This window comes from Mauremys reevesii, linkage group 3 (assembly GCF_016161935.1).
Source record: "Mauremys reevesii isolate NIE-2019 linkage group 3, ASM1616193v1, whole genome shotgun sequence".
NCBI lineage: Eukaryota > Metazoa > Chordata > Testudines > Geoemydidae > Mauremys > Mauremys reevesii.
The window spans coordinates 137,262,262-137,289,802 of NC_052625.1; the positions used below are offsets into that span (position 1 = coordinate 137,262,262).

At 41.5% G+C, this 27,541-nt stretch overlaps 1 protein-coding gene and 1 long non-coding RNA gene across 10 annotated transcripts in view; one reads left to right on the top strand and one right to left on the bottom strand.

Annotated features, from left to right (window-relative positions):
• KLHL32 (kelch like family member 32) overlaps positions 1-27,541 on the bottom strand; it is a 200,927-nt gene that overhangs the window by 138,670 nt on the left and 34,716 nt on the right. For 8 of the 9 annotated variants that reach the window (XR_005596142.1, XR_005596144.1, XR_005596143.1 and 5 more), the window contains 2 exons: positions 17,064-17,152; positions 14,365-14,545 (listed from right to left, as the gene is read on the bottom strand). Coding sequence is in view for 6 of the 9 variants with exons in the window: in XM_039530196.1 (XP_039386130.1) it covers positions 14,365-14,545; positions 17,064-17,086 (204 nt within the window). In the remaining 3 variants the exon portion in view is untranslated. Of the gene's footprint in view, positions 1-14,364; positions 14,546-17,063; positions 17,153-21,824; positions 21,875-27,541 lie in introns of those variants that run through there. The other variant, XM_039530197.1, reaches the window with a different exon arrangement.
• LOC120400900 lies at positions 1,892-18,017 on the top strand. Its single transcript, XR_005596146.1, has 4 exons — positions 1,892-1,943; positions 7,126-7,189; positions 16,079-17,172; positions 17,915-18,017. It is a non-coding gene; the product is annotated as an uncharacterized LOC120400900 (long non-coding RNA).

Genomic DNA, 27,541 nt, shown 5'->3' on the forward strand with positions numbered 1-27,541 from the left:
AGTGTGAAATCTGCTCACTGAGCACTTTTCCTTTATCTTTCATCTCCTTTACCAAGAAACTCTAAAATACTAATTAAAGCCTAACACGAATAAAAAAAACAAATACGGTAGCAAATGTCATGCTTGTGGTAAATTAAAGGTCATCCCAGTTCTCATCATGCCAGTAGCAACTGAGATGCTGTCCTTTTTATGTAATTTCCTCTCTCTAAATAATTTCTTCATTCTTAGTTAGCACACTAAACTTGGCCATGCTCATTTGTCATTTGACTTTGTTCTTTATAGCTAACATTCAAACTATAGGCCTGATCCAATGCCAGTTGAAATCAACAGAAAGACTTACATTTGTTAAATCCTTGGGGCAGCCGGTGTAGGAAGCAATCACTTGAGGCCAGAGAGCAGGCAGCTAACCAAAACCTCCATTTTATTTACAGATATACAGAGAGCTCACTCAGCCGGTTGAAACCGGTTGAGCTAACCCATAATAATCTAACTCAGTTGCCATAGCAACAAAAACCATGACAACCAAATACACAACATATTCCTCCCCCCCAATAAGAACATCCCCTAAATAAAACACACACTAGACTAGAGAAGGAGGGTAGACTGCCTCCATTCCCAGCTAAACCCTGGGGATTATTTTGCCCCATAACCGTGGGTTCGCCCTAGCTAAAGATCCAGCCGAGGAGGCCTTCTGTCTCTAGGTGGATTACGGCGAACTTCTGGTGTTATTGCACCCGAAAGCACTAGGGGCTCAGGGTCCGCAGCACGAACAGGTGAGGAGGTGGTATCAGCTCGTGCTGGGCAAAGGGGTATCTCAGCTGCCGGCAGTAATGGAGGAGAACAGTCAGAAACAGGTGACTCGTGATTCGGTCCCTCACCAGAAGAGGTGAAGTCAGACCCCTCAACTGCAGATGGGTCCTGAGGACTGGCATGACCTGGCAACAGCTGATCTACATGTCACCGCCAGGTAAGATTCTCTGCAGTCCGGACTGTGTAGGAAACAGGTCCTGTTTGAGTGATGACTGTGGCCGGAACCCATTTAGCTCTGGAAGTATAATTCCGAGCCAAAACTGGCTGTCCCGGGCTAAAGGTTCGGTCTTTTGCTCTGGGTGCCCGTCTGATGACTTGATATTGCTGCTGATGTTGCACAATTTGTCGGGGTTCAGAAGGTTTCAGCAGATCAAAGCAAGTGCGCAGCTGTCGTCCCATCATTAGAAAGGCCGGAGATGCGTGGGTCGTAGCATGAGGTGTGTTTCTGTAGGAAAGTAAAAAGGTATCCAGACGCTTTTGAATGGAGTGTTGTCCCCTTGCTGATTTCAAAGCGTTTTTCATTGTCTGCACAAATCTTTCAGCTAATCCGTTGGTGGACGGATGATATGGTGCTGACGTGATGTGGTGTATCCCATTTGCCTTCATAAAATTTTGAAACTCCTGAGAAACGAACTGCGTCCGTTGTCGCCACAAGTTGTTCTGGCAGACCAAAACGACTAAAGAGTCCTCGTAGTTTTTGGATAGTACTCTCTGCAGAAGTGGACTGCATCATAGAGACTTCTGGCCATTTAGAATGGGCATCTATTGCCAGCAAGAACATGCTTCCTTCAAGGGGGCCAGCAAAGTCAACGTGAATACGTTGCCACGGGTTTTCAGGCCAGTCCCATGGGTGTAGGGGTGCCCACTGGGGTGCATTCCTCACACCATGACATGACATACAAGCTTTTGCCTTCTCTTCAATAGCGCTGTCCAGTCCAGGCCACCAAAAATAGCTTTGTGCAATTTCCTTCATGCGCACTATTCCACAGTGACCGGAATGTAACTGTTCTAACATCTGTGATCTCAGTGGTGGTGGAATAATGACACGTCTCCCCCACAACAAACAACCAGATTGGACCGATAACTCCGTCTGCTTGGACATGTAGGGAACAAGGTCGGATGAGACCAGAGAGGTTTGTCGAGATTTTCCATGCATCACCAGGTCCATAACGTGGGACAATACTGGGTCAACGCGAGTTGCCTTCTTTATCTGAGTAGCAGTGATGGGTGTATTCTCTACCTGTTCAAAGTAGAAGATTTCCTTTTGGGCACTATCTTGGTGTTTGACCGGCAAAGGCAACCTTGAGAGGCCATCTGCATTGCCGTGCAGAGTGGATTTCCGATATTTGATTTCATATGTGTGTGCTGAAAGTAACAATGCCCAACGTTGCATACAACTAGCAGCTAATGGGGGAATGCCTGTGTAGGGGCCAAAAATTGATGTCAGAGGTCGATGGTCTGTGAGAAGAGTAAATTTTCGCCCAAACAGGTATTGATGAAACTTCCGAATTCCAAAAACAATTCCTAATGCCTCACGTTCAATTTGGGCGTAGTTAGTTTCTGCTTTGGTTAGAGTGCGTGAAGCAAATCAATAGGTCTCTCTTCTCCTGAAGGCATAATATGTGACACGACTGCTCCCACTCCATAAGGGGAGGCATCGCAGGCCAATTGCAGTGGTAAGGATGGATCAAAGTGCGTTAGAACTTCAGAATTTAGCAATGCATCCTTAGCTTTGTTAAATGCAACATCACAGGCTTCAGTCCACTTCCAGGCCTTGTTCTGCCCAAGGAGCTCATGAAGTGGTTTTAGCAGTGTGGCTAACTGTGAGATGAACTTTCCATAATAGTTCAGGAGTCCTAGAAACGAGCGCAGCTGGCTTACATTTCGAGGTGGGGGAGCCTCCACAATAGCTTTAACTTTTGCAGGGGCCTTATGAAGACCTGCAGAATCAATGATGTGTCCCAAATATTCAACAGAGGGCTTGAAGAATTCACACTTGTCTTTGCGAACTCGTAGGCCATACTCTTCCAGTCTTTGTAGGGTAGCCTCTAAATTCTTTAAGTGATCCTCTTCATTTCTTCCAGTGACCAGGATATCATCCAGATAGCACTGAACTCCTGACAAGCCACACAAGATCTGGTCCATAGCCCTCTGGAACAGGGCGGGAGCAGATGTTATTCCGAAGGGTAGGCGACAGTATTGATAAAGCCCCTTATGAGTCACAATAGTCAACAGCTCTTGGGACTTTTCATCAACGTGCATCTGTAAATATGCTTGACTCAGATCAATCTTACTGAACTTTTGTCCCCCAGCCAGGCCTGCGAAGAGGTCATCGATGCGGGGAAGTGGGTATTGCTCTGCACACAACACTGGGTTGACAGTGACTTTAAAATCACCGCAAATCCGGAGAGAGCCATCTTTCTTCACGATTGGAACGATAGGAGTGGCCCATGAGCTATGGGTAACTGGTATTAGGACTCCATTGGTGACCAGGCGCTCCAGGTCTGCTTCAACTTTTGGCCTGATGGCATATGGCACAGTTTGGGCTTTCAGATATTTTGGTGGACTGTCAGATTTAATGTTCAATGTCACAGTGATTCCCTTCATACTTCCCAAATCATCTCCAAAAACAGCAGCATGTTTCCTTAGAATAGGGGTTAGACTGGTTTCTTCTTTAGTCATCCGGTGCACTTCTGCCCAGTTCAGTTGAATCTTCCCAAGCCAAGACCTACCCATTAAGGCTGGGTAGTCACCTCTCACCACAAACAGTGGCAATTTAGCTGCCTGTCCATTGAGCTCCACCTTAACATCAATAGTGCCCAACATGGGCACAGCTTCACCTGTATACGTCTTCAGAACAGTTTTTGTTGCCTTAAGCGGAAGATGCTGTAGCTTTTCCTTATACACAGTCTCAGGAACCAGCGAGACAGCTGCACCGGTGTCTAGTTCCATGCGTATAGGTTTGCCCTCCAATAAAGGGGTTACCCAGTATTCATGTGAGCCCGCTGCCAAAGACAAAACATGCAGTGGCACTTCCTCTTGTGAGGAGGTGTCACCTTGATCATCCTGGGTCTGCTCTAGGGTATGCAAGGTTCCTCTTTTTGTCAGCCAGACCACAGGCCTCTTTTTCTTTTGTTTACAGGCATACTCAATGTGTCCCTTTTTGCCACAGTGTCGACACACCAGGTCCTTACACCAGCATTCTGATGCCTGGTGACCCAGCTTACCACAGCGGTAACATTCTTGACTCTGCACCGTTTTGTGGGTCAGTTCTTGTGACACTTTTTGCACCCTAGGGGATGCACCGATGTATTGTGCCTCCCTTGTAGCCAGTTCCATGGAGACAGCAATATCAACAGCCTTCTGTAATGTAAGCTGAGCCTCTGTCAGTAGGCGCTTCCGTATAGCTTCACTGCAGAGGCCACACACTAACCTGTCACGCAGGCCATCATTTAACATCTCTTTAAATTCACAGTGTTCTGCTAGCTTTTTTAAAATGGCTACAAATTGTACAACTGTTTCATCTTCCTTTTGGTCTCTTTTGTGGAACCTATATCTTTCAGCAATTACCAGTGGTTTTGGGGAGAAATGAGACCCCAGGATTTCCACAATGTCACTGTAAGATTTAGTTGCTGGCTTAACAGGGTGTAGTAAGCTGCGTAGCAGAGAGTAGGTTTTAGCCCCTACAACAGTTAAGAATATTGGCACCTTCTTCGCTTCTGTAATGTCATTTGCAATACCAAAAAGCTCAAAACGCTCAGTATACACATGCCACTGCTCTGTATTCTCATCAAAAGGCTCCAGGGGTCTGGTCAGAGTAGCCATGATTTTTAGTTTCACTTTCACAGTCAGTGCAAACAAGCAGCTTTTTTTGTTTGTTTGTTCTTTACCTTGACTTCTACTTCCTTCTGTTACTGGAGCAGCACCAGGATCCCATCCTCGTCGCCAGTGTTAAATCCTTGGGGCAGCCGGTGTAGGAAGCAATCACTTGAGGCCAGAGAGCAGGCAGCTAACCAAAACCTCCATTTTATTTACAGATATACAGAGAGCTCACTCAGCCGGTTGAAACCGGTTGAGCTAACCCATAATAATCTAACTCAGTTGCCATAGCAACAGAAACCATGACAACCAAATACACAACAACATTGACTTCAGGCCCTCAAAGCCAGATTTTTAAAGGTGATTAGGTGCCTAAAAATGCAGTAAGGCACCTAGTGGGATTATCAAAAGTGCCGCCCCTGGAATTGTGCTGCCCCAAGCACGTGCTTGGTTTGCTGATGCCTAGAGCCGGTACTAGGGATACCTAATTGCCAGCACTGCAAAGATCTTGTTCTGCCTGCCTTCCTTTTGGCTCACTTTCTGTTCCCGCTCCTTTCTCCTATCTCTCACTCTCTCAGCTTTTCATCAAATCCTGTGAAATCAACTGCACTGCATCAGCCCACAGAGATAAGATGAACACAATCCTGTGCAGTCTAAGGAGAAAGGATCCAACCAGATGATGTCTCTGACCGATATATGAACCAGAGTCCAAGCAACATATGTCGTAGTCAGCCTAACACCCAAAGCATCCATTTGTAATTGACTGGCTGTCCAGTGTTCAAAAATCAACAAAAGTCATAATTCCTCTATCTTTTCTATCCTCTCTCTCCTCCACCTTGTTTCTGTCTGTCTGTTAGAAACAGAAGTGAATACTCTTCACTTATCAGGACTCAGAGTAAAATTAACTCTTTCCTTTTCATAAAAGAATGGTTGTTAATAAAAGTAATGGACTTTGATACTTTGCCTCCAAAAAGAGAGAGATTTTAAAGTTTCTGATTAAATCTGTTTTGAATAATCACTCCATTTTAGTTTCAATATAAATGCTTGTTTTAATTTCTTCTTCTTTCATGTGTTCGATCAATAAACTACCAACTTTAGAACGAATTATTTTGGATGTTTGCCAAGGAACCAAGTAAAATAAATGCCTCTGTAGAAAAAAACTCCCAAACCTAAGTATCACTGTTTTAATGTTGAAAGAGTTGATAAATGCCTTTACCTCTTTTGGCCCTTGAGATCAATGTAACAGCACTACACAGAAAAGGAAACTTTCACAGAAGGTTTTTAACAACTGCGTATTTTTAACCAGATCACAGATTGGATTAAAAAGGATGACATTTGTCAAATGTAAAGAATAAAAAGTTAACAGTGATTAAAGTAAAAGGAAAGCAGGAAGAGTACAGCTCCCACTCCTCTGTTGGATGCAGAGGGAAGTTCCGCCACCTTGACTGGTGCACTGAGAACTCCTCCCCACTCTATATGCTGGCTCATAACTGCTTTGATGTTTGGATTTTAACAAATGCAGGACGTGGATGATTTAGTGCTTCTGGAGCTTGATGTCAAAATGTACAGGATTAACAGTCATATAGGATCAATTCATCCACAGAACAAGGAAAACCATCAATGCTCCTCAGCCACATTTTAAAACAGAACTACCATGTCAGGATGCAGAAAGACAGCTACAGGATAGACTCGAGGGTGAGCAGTGTGGTTGCCTCACATGCCAACTTCCAGAGGTCAACAATCTGATTTGTCGTCCATTTTTTGCTCTGCTGATGACTGTTCAGCCATTTATTTTGGGTTTTTTTGCACTGGCCAGCAAAAGAGCTAGGGACACTCCTGCACAGAACTTCTTGCATACATGACTAGTTAATTTTCACTTACTTTACTAGATTATTTTTTTTTGGAAGATGTGAAGCAGAGTGGAGGAGATGGTTGCAGCTACTGCTTTGTTAATAGTGTCTAATTCTTTTCTACTACTGATATGTGTAAGAAGACTGCTCTTGCTTTGTTTTTTTTTTTGTTTTTTTGGGGGGGGGAAGAGAAAACCTGTAAACATGACCCAATGAAACCCAAAGGCTCAGAAGCCAAAATGTAAACAAAATGTTAAGCCAATCTCATGATTTATTTGGGGGGGGACAGTTAGGGGGAAGCTGATTCATTATGTTTGGATGGTTAGGTTTAGCTATGCTGCATTTTTTCCCTTTCTCACTTACTATCACCCCATGCAACGTCAATCTTCCCACCCCACAATTTCCTAACAAAGTTTTTGTCTACTAATAGCAGCTATTGTTTGGTTGATTTTCAGCAGAGAAGTGGTACATTTTTTCAGCAGATATTTAAAGTGTGGACAACGTGTCCCACTAAATTATAACACTTTTGAGGCAGGTCAAATTACTAAATGCTGCATTAAATCACTCCCACAGTATTTTTCATTAGAAATTATGTATGCAGCTTTTAATAATCTGAACCATCTTAATATTGTTTTTTTTCCCATAGGGTAGCAAGACAAAAATTTGCAATGACAATTCACCAAACACCAAGTAACCCAACTGGAAACAGGGTGAGTCACAGTGCCCCAATCTCAAGGTCAATCAGTAAGCAAGACAAGAGCCGTTCTTGTCACACTGCTAAAGAACACAGGGCGGGCAGGCAGGCTGCAGCCCACTCTTCATGAGAGTTGCCAGGCATTACAGGGGGGGTGGGGAATGAGAGAAGAGAGAGTGTGCTGGGTGGTAGGGGAAGCCATGTGACTACTACACAACAACTCTTGCAAAGGCTGGGAGAGTTACAAATGACTGAGAAAGAAGGGCAGCCCCAATCTTAAGTCCCCAGACACCTAAGTGGAAGTGGGGCTCAACAGGACCCCATTCTCCATAAGACTGTGGAGTAATGGGAGCTGCATGGAAGTGGGAGGCAGCATGTCCCCATCTTTTCTTCCTGGATCCCTTTAAAGTATCTGGGGAGTACTTAACAGCAGCAGGTGCATGCATCCTACCCTAGGCCCTTTCAGCTGGGACAGGAGGCAACAAGATGTACCCCTCTTATCACCTCCCCCTTGCAAGACTGTGGGCTCCAGACAGCAGGCAAGAGAAAATACCTCCATAAACTCAAACCACTCAGAAGGAGAGTAATAAAAATCAGGCTGGGAGGAGAAAGAGCTCTACAGCCATTTCATGGGACCAGGAGAGGCTGTGGCAATACATCTGGCTATAAGACGAAAGAGACAGCACCTATTCCCTCTGAAAAACCAGGAGGCGGCAACCAGACTGGGTCAGGGGAAGACTGAGTTGTCAACAGCAGAATCAGACTGCAGGGGGAAAAGTGCCCCTCTCCTCATTCCAGTCACTCCTTGAAATAAGACACAGGTGCTCCAACAACCTAGCCCCATAGGGTTGTCAAGTGTCTGGTTTTCAACCGGAACACCTGATCAAAAAGGGTCCCTGGCAGCTCTGGTTAGCACTGCTAAATGTGCCGTTAAGAGTCCAATTGGCAGCGCAGGCAGGCTCCCTATCCAGTAGCCACGCAGAGCCGGGAAGTGGCTGGCATATCCGGCTCCTAGGCAAAAGGGCAGCTGGGGGGCTCTGTGCACTGCTCCCGCCCACACCCGAGCACCAGCTCCGTAGCTCCCAGGCGTGGAGCCACCTGGCTGCCCCTCTGCCTAGGAGCTGGATATCTCGGCTACTTCTTAGGAGTCGCCTGAGTCAGCACCACCTGGAGCCCACACCCTCCCTTGCACTCCAACCCCCTGCCCCAACCCTGAGCCTCCTCCCGCACACCCAGCTCCCTACCCCAGCCCTGAGCTCCCTCTTGAACCCCAAACCCACCATCTCCAGTCCCACCCCAGAGCCCATACCCGCAGCCGGAGCTCTCTTCTCCTCCTGCACCCCAACCCTGTGCCTCAGCCTAGTGAAAGTGAGCAAGGGTGGGGGAGACTGAGCAAAGAGTGAGGGGGGATGGAGTGAGTGGGGGTTTTCTGCAATTTGAAAGTTGGCAACACTATCAAGCCCCTCTGTGCGTCGGGAAGAAGAGGAGAAACAGGTGTTCTGGCTGCATATGGCCAAGAGGCAACATAGCAGGATCAGCAACTCACACTTAAGAATAGTACATATATCTGGCAGAAGTGTTCTCGCCTGTTAAGTGTGGAGGGTCCCCTCTGATAACAATAAGGGAGAGAAATTGGGAAAATGTACTCAAAAACTGGAAGTTAAATTGATTTAGTAGTCATTACAGTGAAAGTAACTGGTTTGAAGTTGACAGCATTCCTTATATGTATATAGCAAGCTAAACCTCAAATTTAACAAAAAAAAGTTATTAAGTTCCAGGGGAGGACAAAGATCCTGTTTAGACAATTATGGATACAGAACAGCTAGCAATACGTGGGTGTTAAAAACATAATTACATTAATGGAATGAAAAGGTCACTGTAAAGGCATTTAATGCTACAACTACTATAGCTAAAAATTTAAATAACTGTATTTTGTTACTGAAAACAGACTTTTAAAGTAATTACTCCTTTAGTCTCAGAATAGCGTCAAGGTGATTCACTACTTAATGAGATTTCAGAATAAACCTACAGATACAGTTTAGAATCTCTCTCTCTCACACACACACACACACCCCTATAATTAAGGCCACACACTTCCAATAAAAAGGACCTGTGTTTTCAATTGCTTTGAATTTCACCCAACTTTCATCATTTGGGCTGCAATTTTCTGTGCTGGGTGTCTATGTCAAGCTGAAATTTTTTGGAATGTTTCAGTCAAAATTATTCAGCTGTTTCTGAGAACAAGGGATGGGGAAGATGTGTTATTGTGCCATGTTAAAAAATTCTGGTGACTTTTTAAAGTGCTTGTACACAAATGCTAGAAGTCTAAATAATAAGATGGGTGAACTAGAGTGCCTTGTAATAAAGGTGGATATTGATATAATAGGCACCACAGAAACCTGATGGACTGAGAGCAATCAATGGGACACAATCATTCCTGGGTACAAAATATATTGGAAGGACAGAACAGGTCATGCAGGGCGGGGAGTGGCACTATATGTGAAAGAAAATGTAGAATCAAATGAAGTAAAAATCTTAAGTGAATCCACATGTTCCATAGAATCTTTATGGATAGAAATTTCTTGCTCTAATAAGAATATAACATTAGCGATCTATTATTGACCACCTGACCAGGACAGTGATAGTGATGATGAAATGCTAAGGAAAATTAGAGAGGCCATCAAAATTAAGAACTCAATAATAGTGGGGGATTTCAATTATCCCCATATTGACTGGGAACATTTCACTTCAGGACGAAATGCAGAGATAAGATTTTTCGATACTTCAAATGACTGCTTCATGAAGCAGCTGGTACGGGATCCCACAAGGGGAGAGGCAACTCTAGATTTAATCCTGAGGCAACTATAACAGGACCACTTGGAAATAATTACCATAATACAATAACATTCAACATCCCTGTGGTGGGAAGAACATCTCAACAGCCCAACACTGTGGCATTTAATTTCAAAAAGAGGGAACTATGCAAAAATGAGGGGGTTAGTTAAACAAAAGTTAAAAGGTACAGTGACTAGAGTGAAATCCCTGCAAGCTGCATGGGAGCTTTTTAAAGACACCATAATAGAGGCCCAACTTCAATGTATACCCCAAATTAAAAAAAACAGTAAAAGAACTAAAAAAGAGCCACCATGGCTTAACAACCATGTAAAAGAAGCAGTGAGAGATAAAAAGACTTCCTTTAAAAAGTGGAAGACAAATTCTAGTGAGGCAAATAGAAAGGAGCATAAACACTGCCAAATTAAGTGCAAGAGTGTAATAAGAAAAGCCAAAGAGGAGTTTGAAGAACGGCTAGCCAAAAACTCCAAAGGTAACAACAACATGTTTTTTAAGTACATCAGAAGCAGGAAGCCTGCTAAACAACCAGTGGGGCCCCTGGATGATCGAGATACAAAAGGAGCGCTTAAAAACGATAAAGTCATTACAGAGAAACTAAATGGATTCTTTGCTTCAGTCTTCACGGCTGAGGATGTTAGGGAGATTCCCAAACCTGAGCCAGCTTTAGTAGGTGACAAATCTAAGGAACTGTCACAGATTGAACTGTCACTAGAGGAGGTTTTGGAATTAATTGATAAACTGAACATTAATAAGTCACCGGGACCAGATGGCATTCACCCAAGTGTTCTGAAAGAACTCAAACGTGAAGTTGCGGAACTATTAACTTAGGCCTGGTCTACACTAAGAAGGGGGGGGGGGGTCGAACTAGGGTACGCAAATTCAGCTATGTGAATAGCGTAGCTGAATTTGAAGTACCCTAGTTCGACCTACTCACCCGTCCAGACGCGGCGGGGTCGAACTCCGCGGCTCCCCCGTCGACTCCACCACCGCCGTTTGCAGTGGTGGAGTACCGGAGTCGACCGCAGCGCTTCCGGAGTTCAAACTATCGCGTCTAGATCAGACACGATAGTTCAAACTCCGAGAAGTCGAACTCACCGCGTCGACCCGGAAGGTAAGTGTAAACCTACCCTAAGGTTTGTAACCTGTCCTTTAAATTGGCTTCTGTACCCAATGACTGGAAGTTAGCTAATGCAACACCAATATTTAAAAAGGGCTCTAGAGGTGATCCCGGCAATTACAGACCGGTAAGTCTAACGTCGGTACCGGTCAAATTAGTCAAAACAATAGTTAAGAATAAAATTGTCAGACACATAGAAAAACAAACTGTTGAGCAATAGTCAACATGGTTTCTGTAAAGGGAAATCGTGTCTTACTAATCTATTAGAGTTCTTTGAAGGGGCCAACAAACATGTGGACAAGGGGGATCCAGTGGACGTAGTGTACTTAGATTTCCAGAAAGCGTTTGACAGGTCCCTCACCAAAGGCTCTTACATAAATTAAGCTGTCATGGGATAAAAGGGAAGGTCCTTTCATGGATTGAGAACTGGTTAAAAGACAGGGAACAAAGGGTAGGAATTAATGGTAAATTCTCAGAATGGAGAGGGGTAACTAGTGGTGTTCCCCAAGGGTCAGTCCTCGGAACAATCCTATTCAACTTATTCATAAATGATCTGGAGAAAGGGGTAAACAGTGAGGCGGCAAAGTTTGCAGATGATACTAAACTGCTCAAGATAGTTAAGACCAAAGCAGGCTGTGAAGAACTTCAGAAAGATCTCACAAAACTAAGTGATTGGGCAACAAAATGGCAAATGAAATTTAATGTGGATAAATGTAAAGTAATGCACATTGGAAAAAATAACCCCAACTATACATACAATATGATGGGGGCTAATTTAGCTACAACGAGTCAGGAAAAAGATCTTGGAGTCATCGTGGATAGTTCTCTGAAGATGTCCACGCAGTGTGCAGAGGCGGTCCAAAAAGCAAACAGGATGTTAGGAATCATTAAAAAGGGGATAGAGAATAAGACTGAGAATATATTATTGCCCTTATATAAATCCATGGTACGCCTACATCACGAATACTGCGTACAGATGTGGTCTCCTCATCTCAAAAAAGATTTACTGGCACTAGAAAAGGTTCAGAAAAAATTGGCAACTAATATGATTAGGGGTTTGGAGAGGGTCCCATGTGAGGAAAGATTAAAGAGGCTAGGACTCTTCAGCTCGGAAAAGAGGAGACTAAGGGGGGATATGATAGAGGTATATAAAATCATGAGTGATGTGGAGAAAGTGGATAATTGGATAAATTACTGCCGAAGCAGGGGCACCCCGCCGCCGAAGACCCTAGGTCCCCTGAATCCTCTGGGTGGCCCTGCTGGGCCAGAGAGTTTGAAGGGATGAAACTAGCACTTTCTGGGCAAGGAGTCTGGGACTAGCTAGTGAGAAGAATAGTGCTGGGACAAGGAGCCAGGGGAAGGAAAGAGACAGGGACAGGCTAGAGGGGCAGGGTGGAAGTGATCCAAACAAGGCAGAAGTGGTCCAGTAGTGTAAACTCCCCTACAAAGGCTGGAAAGGAACTTCAAAATGTCCCAAGTCTCAGCATGGCACTGCTGTCAGCAAATATATGAGAAACCCTCTGGTAAAGTGTCACATCCCCCTTTAGTGATGGTTCACGTAGATGACGACAACCTACTATTGCTATTATTTACTCCTTTAGCGCAAGTGGCATAGGTCTTTGCTGTAGATCTAAAGGTTCAAACCCTCACGATGATCCATGTGGGCATCAACATACTCATTAATGATCTGGAAAAGGGAGTGAACAGTGAAGTGGCAAAGTTTGCAGATGATACAAAATTATTCAAGATATTAAAGTCCAAAGCAGACTGCAAGGACTTTCTAAGGGGTCTCACAAAACTAGGTGAGACCAGGCAACAAAATGACAGATGAAATTCAACATTGCTAAGTGCAAAGTAGTGCACAATGGAAAAAATACTAACTCAGGGATCGGCAACCTTTGGCCGTGGCCCGCCAGGGTAAGCCCCCTGGTTTGTTTACCTGCCTCATCTGCAGGTTCCGCAGCTCCCAGGCCAATGGGGGCTGCGGGAAGCGGCACAGGCCGAGGGATGTGCTGGCTGCCCTTCCCGCAGGCCCCATTGGCCTGGGATGGCAAATCGCAGCCAGTGGAAGCCACAGTTGGCCGAACCTGCAGACACAGCTGGTAAACAAACCAGCCTGGCCCACCAGGGGGCTTACCCTGGCAGGCTGCATGCCAAAGGTTGTCTATCCCTGTACTAACTATACATATACAGTGATGAGTTCTAAATTAGCTGTTACCATACAAAGATGATCTTGGAGTCACCATGGATAGTTCTATGAAAATGTCTCCTTAATGCACAACAGTAGTTTAAAAAAAAAGTTTACAGAATGTTAGGAATTATTACCAAAGGGATAGAAAATAAGACACAAAATATCATAATGCCACTATATAAAAGTAAGAAAGTATGAATGGTCTGGAAAGAGTGAATAAAGGGTTGTTATCCACAATTGCCCACAATACCAAAAAAGGGGTCACCCGATTAAATTAATAGGCAGCAGTTTAATACAAACAAGAGGAAGAACTTTTTCACAAAATTCACAACTAACCTGTGGAACTCATTGACATGGGAAATTATAATGGCCAAAAATATAACTAGCCTCAAAAAAGAATTAGATAAGTTAATGGAAGATAGCATCTTGGCTAATAGCCATTGATGGACCACAGGGATGCAACCCCATGCTTGGGGCAATCCTAAACCTCTGACTATCAGAACCCAGGAATGGAAGACAGGAGTGGATCACTCTATAATTGCCCTCTTCTCTACATTCCCCCATGAAGCTCTGCTATGGGCCACTGTCAGAGACAGGATCCTGGGCAACATGGGCCATACTGACCCAGTATGGTAGCTCTTATGTTCTAATATGATGCCACATAATGGAATTCCCACTTTTTCCAGTTTGCTTTTTTTAAAACCTAGGAAATTGCACAAACCCCTATACCTCTGTTAAAAGAACATTCTTAAAAAGTCCAGACTACATATTAAAGACAAAAACTAAATTATACTCCTAATTAGAAAAAAATTGCAACTAATATTCACACTTACAAAAATTATGGATATTTTAATAGCGTGATATGCAATTAAAGTGCAGTATGTGCATTTCAAAAAACATAATCTCATCCTTTTCAAAGACTTAGATTTAAATTGTAACTTGCTCAGCATGGAACCTGCAACCATTTTTTTCTTGAAGTTATAAAATCACTAAGAAATATGATGTAAGAAAAATGCGGAGTTAAACTTACTCGGAAATAATCACTGCATGCTGCAAGTACTGCCTTATGGGCATGGAATTTCTGTTCTTCTGCAATGAGGGTGATGTCACAGAGTATACCATCACTTCTTTGTTGGTTCAGGGCTGCCAAGACAGCATCATTATGTGAACTGGATTGGCAAAGCCTCTGACCTGTCAGCATTTCTTGAATACTGCAAAATGAAGGAAACAAAGAGATTCTATCAACAAATATAAGACCCATCTCCAAGGCTCAGTAATTAATGCTGATCAACATTTCTGTTTAAAAAAAAATAAAGCAGCATGTGCCCAGACAGAGAGACACTTGTATGTGGTATATTTAGCACAGGAAAAAGTTTCACATAATTTAGTCTTATTTAGGATAGAAAATGTGTTAGATTTACAACAACCCAAGGGCCCTGATTCTTTTCTCCTTTACTCCACAGTTGGATTCAGTATCCTGATTTACACAAATATTAAGTAAGAGAAGTACAAAGGTTTAGGGCTTTATCATCTTCTCACAGGGAACAGAAAAACAACCAAAGTGGCCTAAATTAATATATTAGTAGAAAGGAATATTGAACATTCATGTAACCAACTCTACACATGGTCTAGCTCACGTATTATCACCAACAGTTTCTACTAATAGTACTTTGTAAAGAATTCTGCTGATTCTGTGCAATCCAGAAGAGATTCCAACTCATTGTTCCTTAGCTATGCTGGTTTAGCTGAACTAATGGAGGTAAAAAATAGTTCCAATTAGTTAAAATTGTCACTAAAAAAAAGCAGATATTACTCTAAAGCCTCACAAGCAGCAGATCTGTGATACCAGAATGTTCAATTATTTTTTACTATTACTTTTCAGATAATACCTGCAATTTAAGGTGTCAAAGCAACAGAACTTAGTATTCCATTATTCCTTTGTAATATTGTAAAAGTGGTTTCAACCAATAGTTAGTCATTTGATATCAACTTTTGCTACATTTTCACTTTAAAATATGCGCATATTTTAAAACAAATAAGTAGGGGCTAGATGGCTGAGAAATTAATAATAGACTAGAGACTTTCACCTTTAGGTTGCTTCATTAAACCCAACTCAGAATGGCTGTAACTTAAAGTTGTCAGATGGCTACTTGGTGGTTTGTGTTAAGGGCTCAGGTGACTCTTACATGGTAATAAGGACCAATACAGGTGCTTTTGCAAAAAGCATCTCCTCTAAATCCCTGGTGTTTGGACAAAGCCATGGAGCGGATAGTCCCTGAGCTTCTGTGCTTCCCTGCCTAAATCTGCCTGATCCAAGTCTCCTCCACTCCAGGAAACTGAAAGGACAACCTCATCATATGTATATAAAAATTAATAAATACATGGAATGGAGAAAAAAAAATCCACATACAACTGGCCAAATCCTCTGCTGGGCTAAATCATGTGAATTATATATGAATTTATACCAGCTGAGAGGCTAATCCTTTATTTCTTTGGTGTGAAACTGAATAAGTGCAAAATAATTTCTGACTATTCTGCTTGTGGAATCCTATTTATATACAATAAAGTACAGTTGTCAGGAAAGACAATCCTGTAAAAGCAATTTCTTGCTGTTTTACATTTATTTCCTTTCTGTAACTCCATAGCAAATTCACTAAGTCAAGTAAAGATTTATTACTTTAAGCAGTCAGTACTGTAAATTCAACTTGATAACTGAAAAAAAAAATCCAACTGTGTTTTTTCAGGTTCATTCTTCAGCACCAACAATGAGGAACCCGGAACCAAAGCAAAACCAGCAATTCTGTTACTGATGCTTGAGGAACAATAGAAGACCGTTCAGTCATGTGCATCCTCCCTTCACATTTCTAACAGGAACAAAACACTGATTTTGTCCGTAAACTCAGCAGAGTTGGAATCAGAGGGAACAAATATTTGTAATGCACCAATGTCAACTTTTAGTAATTTTTCTGATTACAACCACATACTTATATAGTTGCATGGTATATACATCTTCATGTTCATCATGGGCAGTTTCAACTGAAAGTTATAAACATGAGAGCATTGATTCACAGGAACACTGTGCCATTTTGTACCATTCTCTGAGTGCAAAGTGGCCATAAGCATAGTAGAGCTAGGCAGTTCATTCTCTCCCATGTGTGAGGGAATCTTCTGGTGTTGGCTTAAGTAAAGTAGCCAGTAAGAAGCATAAACAAGAGACAAACAGATTGAGGCATCAGATGGATAAGGAAAAAATAGAAATGAGAACTTTGAAAGGGAAGGAAGAGGAAGTGCATGAATAAAAATGGTTTGCAGCCTCCTTATAGATGGCCATTGGGAAAGTGCCCCAATCACAGCAAACAAATCAACAGCCACCATTATGGCTGCACCAGTGCAAAAATCTCGTTGACTCCAGGGTTGTCTTTGTCTACACTTTGGGCATGCACTGGCATTGCAAATGCCCACGGACAAATTCTAAATTCCTAAGGACATAAAGAAAGAGAAACAACAGGGAATTGAAGAGGATTGTGGGGTTCAAGTAAATTACTACTGTCTCATGCATGCTTCATGTTGTTCGTGATAATGGCAACAGCAACACTTAAAGCAATCTTTTCCAGGTTATCATTTGGAGATCCAGGTGTTAAATGAATGCTTTTGTTAATGCTGACTAATACTTCAGTAAACACCATGCTAAATGACAATGACATCCTGCACAGCTTTAAAGTACCATACCTGAGGCACCTCTCAGATGGCATCCTTCACGTTTGTTCTTCAGAATCTCAATACTTAAAATCTTGTGGAGGAAGAAGAAAACATTACAGCTAAAAAAGACAGAGAGAAGGTATATTAAAATTTGAAGCAAAGGCAACCTTAACCTTAAAGGTCAAAACTTTTAGGAGGCCAAACTCAAATGCAACATTTTTTGTCCCATCCTTGTCACAAAACATTATTGGCTAGATTGACCCTGGCCTAGAGATAACTTCCTCCCCTCTTTTCTTCCCCAGCACTTTCCACATAAGCCCAAGTGACAATTGCAGTCACTGAAGTCACAGGCATGCTCCTTCCCTGACGCTAGGGAGGCATATTACCCAAACAAGGTGGGGAGGCAATGCAGACCCTCAATACTAGCCTGCAGAGTTGGCTGGCAGGCAGGGCCACTTACAATGGTGCAATGTGCATTCTCTCCCTGCCCACTAGACAGCTATGGATGGATTACACATCCACAGACACAATCCATTCTAAAAGTCCTCCCAAGGTCAGTGGGGCTCTGCACTACCCTCTATTCAGAGCAGTATTACTTTCCACCACCTCCCACCATGTGTGTAATTGCAAATTAGTTATTTATGATTGTAAAAGCTCACTGAATAACTCACTCTACCATAGCAAAACACTGAAGTATTGGCTGTCAAAACCAAACAAAACGACAAAACCAACCAACCAACCCACCCACCCAACCAAACCCTTATCACCAATATAAACCTGTACGGAAATAAACCAAACAAATGTGATGTGATGAGATGAGAATGTTGTTGACCTGTAGACTACAACTAATCTTCATCCTGCTCTTCAATTTATATCCACAGAATCACAGACATGTAGAGTTGGAAGGAACAACAAGAGGCAGGATTGAGTCTACCTAAATCATCCTTGACAGGTCTAATCTGTTCTTAAAACCCTCCAATGATGGGGATTCCACAACCTCCTAGATAACCAATTCCAGTGCTTAACTAAATTTATAGCTGGAAAGCTTTTCTAATATCCAACCTAGATCTCCCTTTCTGTAAACTAAACTGCTTATTCTTGTCCTACCCTCAGAGAGAACAAAACTGATCACCATCCTCTTTATGACAACCTATTACATTAAAAACACCTTGAGGATTAACTATAATAAACATAATTTATATGACAGCTTGATCTGAGGCACCTAAGTACATTACAATAGATAGAGAACCACTTCCAAACTTTGGCAAACTAGTACAGATAGCACATTGTTCTTCTTCCAATAGCTACTCCGGGGGAATTCTGCACCACTGTGCATGTGCAGAATTCATGGGTCATGCAGAACTTTTTTCCCCGCAGAAAATACATTCTGCTGGAAAGTTGCTGCAGTTACACCTTTTGCCCACCAGGGACCTCTGTGGTGCCAGAAAAGAACAGCCACTCCTGGGCCAGCCCCAGCTGTGAACAGGGGAAAAAAGAAGTTGCCTGCCTCACAGCGCTCTACTCATGAGACCAGGTCAGGAGGCATGGCATAGGGGTGTGTGTGTGCAGACAGTGGGGGCACATGGGGCTGCTGTGGGGGGTCACAGACATGGGCAGGGGCTGAAAGAGTGGAGGTACAGGGACACATGGGGATGGACATGGGCTGAGTGGGAGGTGCAGGGCCTCATGGGGGGAGGGTGCAGCTGAATGGGGGTGCAGGGACATATGGGGACAGGCAGGAGTGGGTGACTGAATGAGAAAGGCTACGGGTCTGTCAGGGTCTTCATGGTGGAGGATCCGTAACAATCCCTCCCTGTCCAAAAAACCCCATTCCATACTTCTTCCACCCATATCCAACAACCCTCCAATTTCACACCCAGGCTCCTTCCCAGCAATTACTTCTCTCTCCCTCAGCTCCACCATTATCCCCGAGTCCCTCCAGCCAGGACTGGCTCTAGGCACCAGCAAAGCAAGCACATGCTTGGGGCGGCACATTTCCAGGGGCAGCATTCCGGACATCCTTTTTTTCCCGGAAAAATCCACCAATGTACAAAAAAAATACATGAAGATCAAAAAAGCCTCCAACTGTGCGATAGGAGCAGGACATGAAAAATATTGTGTCACGTCATGACACGGTCACTCATAATGTGAACGTGCGTAAATGTGTAAACGTTAATGGTTACTGATTAATTAAATCAAGAATCACGATTATTTGGGTGTACTGTGCAATCCTATCGGCACCATTTGCGCCAATTTCCATGTTGCGTAAGTGCCAGTGGTTATAGAGGTAAAATGCTGGGACAAAAACGAAAATGACTTTCTGGTGCTGCCTACTGCCAACAAAGAGAGAAACAGCAAAAAGACTTAGAAAAACTCTCTTGTACTTCAAATAAGTATTTTTAAAAAGTCGACAATCAAGGAGAAAGCTCTAAGCAATGCATTGAAAGTGATTGGTCTTCATCAGTTGATGAATAATCAAACCAAAAATTATCTTTATTAACTGATAAAGATGAACAACAATCTGACCACAGATTATCTTTGGTAACTGATAAAGACGAACAATCATAATCCAAAGATTTACTTCTTCAGCTGAAAAGTCCAGAAACGAAGAACTGTTATCCAAATCTAAAACTGAAGAACAATTATTGGAAGGTAGAGAGACTGACATAGGATCAGATCCAAGTACATGGTCGACAATAATTACTTATGCTATGCTAATGACTATTGTGAAAAAAGTCCTTCAAAACTGGATCCTAAATTTGAATATCAACAACAAAAATCTGTGAAGTGCAAACGTGTAAAAGCAAAAAAGCAAAGAAAACACCACCACCACCAACCAACAACAAACACACAAAACCAAAAAAATCACAAACACACACAAAACGGGGGGGGAGGGGGAGATTTTTTTTTTGCTTGGGGCAGCAAAAAACCTAGAGCTGGCCCTGCCCCAGGGCCGGCTCCAGGCACCAGCATTCCAAGCTGGTGCTTGGGGCGGCATTCTGCAAGAGGCGGCAGTCCCCCTTGTTTTGCCCCCAAGTAGAGCGCCGAATTGCCACCGCAGGCGGGGGGGGGGGGTCTGTGTGCCCTTAGGGCGGCAGGCGCGTTTCCGCGGCAGTGGCAATTCGGCGGCAACTTCTATGTTTAGCTGTCCGGGGCGGCTTCAGCTAAACATAGAAGCTGCCGCCGACTTGCCGCCACCACAGAAACGCGCCTGCCGCCCTAAGGGCACACGGACTCCCCCCCCCCCCCCGGGCGGCAACTCGGCGCGCTGCTTGGGGCAGCGAAAACTGTAGAGCCGGCCCTGCTCTGCCCCCAGCCTTTGCACTGCTTCTGAATTCTGCACATGCGCAGTGGGAAATACGTTCCTGTATTGTAGCTTAAATGAATCATGACTCAGTTTTGTATTAATATGCCTAGTAAGGAATCTATTTGTCATAAAACATTTCCTGAATCTTCTTTGTTGTCGGTATTGCTACATAGTTGCTGATGGGTATTTTGAAATAAATTAGCAAAATAATTGAAACTAACATGATTATATTGTGTTATTTTGACAAAATGGGCAGAATTTTAAAATATTGTGTGCAGAATTTTTAATTTCTTAGTGCAGAATTCCCCCAGGAGTAAACAGTTCATCAAGACATTTTTTTTTCTTTTCTATCACTGTTAATTACCCAGACACGTGTGTGTGTGCGTGCGTAAAATCAGCTTTCGTTGATATTAGACCTTCCTCCTGCTGCCTGATTTATTCACTGATGCCACAATCTGGTGCTTGTGTTATCACATGCTTCCATGGCAATCGATTTTGATATCACCAGCATCTATCTATGACATTACCAAAGAAATTAAGCAAGAGAACACAGAAGAAAGCGGTTTGCTTATGTTCACTTTGAGCCTAATACTGCCCCCTAACCATTGCTTGATTTGTGCCAAGGCTTGCCAGGGGTGAACCGCAGCACCTCCAGGTTTGGCAGTTCATAGCCCTGGTACCTCCGGGTTTACCGCATCAGTTATGAAAGTAAACAAATTGGCTGAGCCCCAGCACCTAATTTCTCCTGTTCACCTGGGTTATGATTTCTTCATTATACATTATCTAAGGGCCAGATTCTGCCTGGACCTTACATATGTATATAGTGGGAGCAGGGAAGACAAAAGAAGTCTTCTCTCTTCTTCCTCCCACCTTGCATGTGCTGTCTAAAGACCAGACAATTGCTGTTCCTACCCCTTAGTGAGGCAAAGTGGCATAAAGAGGGTAGGGGACCTCTCTGCCTCCTCTGCACTAGGCCTAGACTGGACTGGTGCAGCAAAGCAGAAGTAAGCCACAACTCACAAAAAGGTCAAGTAGCATACATGCCCCCCTGAGGCAATGCAGCACCACATCACACCTTAAGATGAGCAGTGCCCTAAAGGCAGTACTTTATTCCAAACTACAGGTCATCCTGGAATGTTTTAAAACAAGTGTAACCTAATTTAGCCCTAAGAGTGTAATGAACTGAACTGTATACTTGCATGTGAAATTAGTCTCACATTTAAGTAAATTTATATTACATTTTAAAAAGCCCTACATTCAAAGAATGTTAAGTTCACAAAAATCAAATACTCAGAATTAGGAAATGCCAGAATAACGTTGCCTGAGCAACCTTGCTTCAAAACCCTTATGCTCATGTATGAGGATACAGTCTTTAATTACATGAACACATATTGTTTTTTTTCTCCACAGGACTCCTCCACATTGCCTGGCTGCTAGCAGAGGGAGAACTGAGAATAAATGGCAGTTTCTTTACTCTCACTTACCTGGCCTCACAGAGGCACCCAGAAGCCCACAAGAGCTATTGCAGGAAAAGACCTGCTCAACCCCTGCAGTGCTGCTGTGGAGAAGCTCAGTCACTCCATGGAGATGGCACACACGCAGTCTACTTGTCACACAGGTCAGTGAATGCTCAGAACAGATGGAATCTTCAAACAAGTTTTCTGCCAGCTCTATTGACCATGTGGGAACTGAGATTTGAAGAGGTTTATAGTTTGGTTGAGTTTGGGTGAATTTTCAAAAGAAGAGCAAAAAATCACATCCCTGTCACCAATGCAACCTCCCTGTTCCAAAGCATCAGGTGTTAGAGCTACTCACACAGTTGTAACAAATTTCGGTTATAAACAGGCACAAAACATTTTCCCTAACTCATTTTCTTAAATGGCTGAATCATTTTTGCTGATAATCCCTCTCCCTACTCCCCCCCCCCAAAAAAAAAAAATCAGCCTGAAGCAGACAGACACTCTCACCAAAAATCTCAGCTTGAACAGTTTAAGTTTGGCAAAAGTTATAAGGAAGTGAAACAGAGTGGTATTTAGACCTTGCATACAGGACATTAATGGAAAATAATTTTTAACAGAGTAACTAGAAGAGATCTATGCTACTTTGGTAATTTAAGAAACATATAGGGAAAAACTGATATGGTTTACTGTTTAATGTAATTCACTGACGAAAAGAAGGGAGCACAGCGATGTATGAAGAATGAAAACTTTTTTCTCTTCTCTTTTCTTATATTCTACACTTCTTTTATTACAAGACAAATTGGGTAAGGGATGAAATTAGAGGTATATGCCTCTTATTCTAATCAGTATTGTATCAAGATTAAAAATACTTTAAAGAAAAATAACTTCTGTTTATATACAAGTATGTTTCTAATTAACATGAAAAAAGGAATATACAAATGATACTGTGAGGTCCTTCCCTCATACACCACACACCCACACACTAAAAGGTTTGCTTGGGAGTGGATTTGGTTCTTCAGGATTGAAATATAAACCTTGTGTGGGCTCCTATAATGGGAAGATCAGATTCTTTACTGCTTGCCATATTGTAATAGGTTGAGAACATTTAGTTCCACAATAGTTCTTTTGCATTTATCAAAGACTGATGTTTTTCTATGCTTTGAAAGCAATTAAAAAAATATATCATAAGGCCAAATCTTCATCTCATTTAAGCTGGTAGAGTTCCACTGACTTCCAGGAAGCCACACCAATTAACACCAGCTGAGGATCTGGCCCTATGATTTTTATTTTTGTTAATTATATTGCTTTGGCTTCAATATTATTGATAACAGAACAATCCAGAAAACAAACTGTGTGTTAGTTAGTGGCTACTGCAGAGTCAGCACAAAAGATGTGCTGAATTGGTCTTTTCAGATTTTTTGTGAGCATTTTTATGAGCATAATGATTTATTATTGGTAATTGAATAGTAAATTTATAAAAGATATTTGGAATCTAAAGGAGCACAATCTCCATAGTCTTAAACACATTTTAAGGTAAATTAAGTTTTGATTGGAATTTACTTTACACTGTTCCCTTAAAGCTGCCTACATATACACACCTTTGTATTTTCAGCTCAATTTTACTGTCCTGGATTAGTATATAATCTAGAATTTGTAGAGTTTATTCTCTATAATTCAGGTACAATCCTTTTATTCAACATGCATTCCAAACTAACACTTTTAAAACCTGGACATCATTGATACTTACAAATTTCAAAACCCCTTATATTGAGAGTTTTAGCATTTGATATCCTCTCATCTTTACATAAACTAACATTCCTTGACACATAAGGAAATGCTAAGCATTACAAAGGTTTAAAACTTAATATTGTCTGTTCTATTTAACTGCCTCAAATTACTAAATCCGTTTAAAGGATTAGTTTATGAGTTCTGGGATAAAGTTTTCCGCTTAAACCAAAAGTCATCATGTGACCTAAATCTCAATGCTCTAGGAGAATATTCCATTGTGTTGGACAGATTGACTGGAAAATAATAGGCCAAATGGAAAAAACACTAGCTTCAATTTAGATGTTAAACACAGTATCTATGGAAAATCCTTGCCTTTGTTCTTTTCAATGTGCAATTTCTTTGAGATTATTTGACTCTTTTAAATCTATTGTTACATTAGTTATCTTATTCCTGTTACACTGAATTAACACTTTGTTTTTTCCTCTGTCATTCCTTCATTATTGTGGTTAGTGCATAAAACAGGCCAGTGTTAAAATTCCCAAACAAATACTAACCAAAGATGGAGATAAAAGGTTGGGAGAACATTAGGTTAGGGGAAAAAACATGAATGGGATGCTATAATTTTCCCAAAAATCATTGTAAAGCCAGGAAATTCAAAACTAAAAAAAAAAAAAGTAAAAGAAATGAAAATGTGTATGAAAGTGTATAGTCAAGGTACCCAAACAACCTTAAGTCTGCTCTATAACCATATGATTAATACATATTAGTGTTTTGAGTCCCAGATAAGATTTTAGAAAGATGTTATATTTTTACACTTTTTTCCTCTTGGTGCAACTACAGGGGCTGAGGTAAGATTAACACTGTTGCTGCTCTGTGTGAGCACAGCAAGCTGCCTGTGCCACCCCATGCTGTAGCACTGATTTAAGATTTTAAATATTGTTTTAACTTGTAATAACCTGCTATTACTGATGTAGTTAAAAATTGTTTACAAATTATAATTTTAAATTGCTAGTATCCTTTTAAATGGTTCGTCTCCTGCCTCTCAACGTTTATTCTCAAGTATAAAAGGTCCATTAACATAGCTTTAGAAACATTACTATGATATCCAAAATGTACTCATGTTTCCAGAATAATATTGAAGGGCTGAATCCTCCTGCTCTTATTAAAAAAAAAAATATTTTCATTTAAACAAGGTTAATGTGGAGTAAGAACAGCAAAAATTTGGCATAAACATATTACTTTTACCACCAAAGCCATAGTCAGTGCTAATAAAGAATGCATCCAAGTGTACTTAAATCAATAGGACTTGAGTTGCATAACTACACAGATGTTTGCCTAATTTGTTTACATTTATTTCCATCTCTTCCACAGGATACTTTACAAGAGGGGAAGTATTTCTGTTTATTCCAAGATTTAATATTAGCATTGGTACCAGCAGGATCCGATTTTTGTTGTTTTTCCTTCTAATCTTATTCTTTCAGCTTTCTTCACAACTAAATATAATTTGTATACTACAAAAATTTCTTTGGTTGCTTTGCCTCAACTAAATAACAATTCCCCAATTGTTAGTGCACTGGGACCATTTATAACTATAAGTTACTTGTGTTTGTAAGTGTTATCAGGATCAGGGCTCAAGTGCCCGAGTGTCTACATACCATATTTTGTTCAAAACACTATTCAGATCTGTTTTATCTCAGGCTAGCAAAAAAATATATCTGTGTACGTGAAACTGAATCAATGATGGCTGAAGGCTTGTAGAGCTTTTCTATGTAATATAAACTCAAAGCTCACCAGGCTACAGTTATTCCAAATATCAACAACTTTAATGTATTTACTTCATTATAAATATGAATCCACAGTTATTCTCGACTGTACCACTATAGTTTTGACTGTGCCATGCCATAATTATTTGCAGTGGCCTTGATAATGCAGAGATACAGTGATTTAAAATCCAGACCTGAGCAATGTCAATCAGCAGGAGAGTGGAGATTATTTTAATAGACAAGCTATTGACTCACTTCCTCCAGGTGCTTAGTGGAGTTGCCGAGACCTAATAGTGGGAAATGTGACAAAACCACCAGAAATAAGACATAACATGGTTTTGTATGAATTTGTCTACTTAAGGCAATCATATACTGCTGATTAATATATTAGGTACAAAAAAACCCTCAGTGAAAAATGTTATTTAAATTGAAAAGTCAAGCAGTCAAAGTTAAGAAGATGCAGGTATATGGTTGTCCGTGCTACCTTTATTCTGCCCACCTGTGCACTGAATGAGGCAGGGGTCCTGTGGAATAAAATACTATGTGATCACATAATTAAAGAGCATATTATGATGCATGTGCACAAGGGTGCAGAATTAAGGTTGCAAGGGCAACTATAAACCTCATTCTTAACTTTCAAGAACTTGACTTTGCAACCTAAGTAATATTCTCTTAATGTATTGTAAGTAATTTCTAGGGGCTTGTTGATTTTTTTAAAGAAAAAAGATAAATTATATTATGTGCAACTGTAACAATTTCCTCATCAAGCATCAGCAGAGTTTGAATTCTGAACTTTCACTGCTGTTGCACAGACTGCTATCACTTGAACAATAAAACTAACTACCTCACCCAGTAGGAAGAGAAGGTTGTTATGCTAGAGTAGGGAAAAAAAAACAAAAAACTGCTGGGTCCAAGAGATGGTTGGGAGAGCCAGGCATGGCCCTCCTCTCTCGCTCTTCCCCTTCCTCCTCAGAAGTTTGTGGGGGAAGAGCCTGGCCCCGAGGGGGAGCATATGGTATTGGGCTAGACTCCTCCAATGCAACTCTCCCCCACGTGCAGCAACCAGGCACTCTCAATTCAGTATGTGCTGCTGCTGGCATGGGGCCAGCTTTTTAGAATACTCATGTCTAGTTATTTTGTTAGGCTGCCAAAGTTTTCCTGAGGAATGGGAGTGTAAGAAAGCAAATGGTGATTTTTAACTATTTATAACTCAGCTAAATCTGATCAGAATTTAATTGTACAAAGAAAAGGCCCTTCTATGGTGCAAGGTCTTTCCCCCTGACAGATTTGCAAGGCCTGCTGCAAATATTGAGAGGCTAGAGCTTCTAAAAGTGTAAAATGTCACAATAATATTTTATAAAAGAAAATGTTAGAGAAATTAGATACAGGGATCACTACCAGCTCCCCTAAAAAAAAAAAGATGTGTTTCTATAACACTGATGATTTCTGTAGTACATTAAATCAGCCTTGTTTTCTAAGACCCATGAAACTCCAAGACATTAATTGATTACCTTAAAATCCCACAGCAATTACTTTTTACAGCAATATATGATGTAATTGCTTTTATTTACAGTGATGTATGATACAAGAAAAATATGCAGTGCTTAGAGAATATAGCAAATGTTTATATGACGTATTCACTCAGGATTCATAGTACAGTACGGAGACAGGTTTCTTGGTGTTTAGATTGTATGGCGCTACTATATTTACAATACAGCTGTTTGATATGTAAATAGTATTTTCAAGTTCTCTGTCTTACAATCACAAACAAACAAAAACAACTGAATTTCTTATTAGCTAGATAGCCTTGTGTTAACTGAATATTTCAAGTGGCTGCTTACAAGTAAAGTAAATTGACCCTGTATATAAAAGTTGAATCTTGGTTTCAAAGTAGAGGTATCTTAAACTTTCCTCCCTTCTTTTAACTCACAGAAGCAAAAATAAAAAGGCATCTAAATTTTACAGTGTCAGAATTGTATTTATTTCAATGGATACTTTAAGAGAGACAGAGGGAGACACTCCCCAAGCATTTTAAAATACCCCTGCAATTCTGACATTCACAGTATTCAGAAAAAAGGGGTTTTTTATTTTAAATATATCGGTCTATCAAAGAAGAGGCTGTAAATGCCTCTGGCTGTTATTCCGTGCCTGTGCACTGTTTAGGAATGACCTTGCATAGCCACTGGGTGGCAGAATCATACCTCATGACTGTACGTACCTCCAAGAGGTAGAACGGAGTGTACTTCAGGG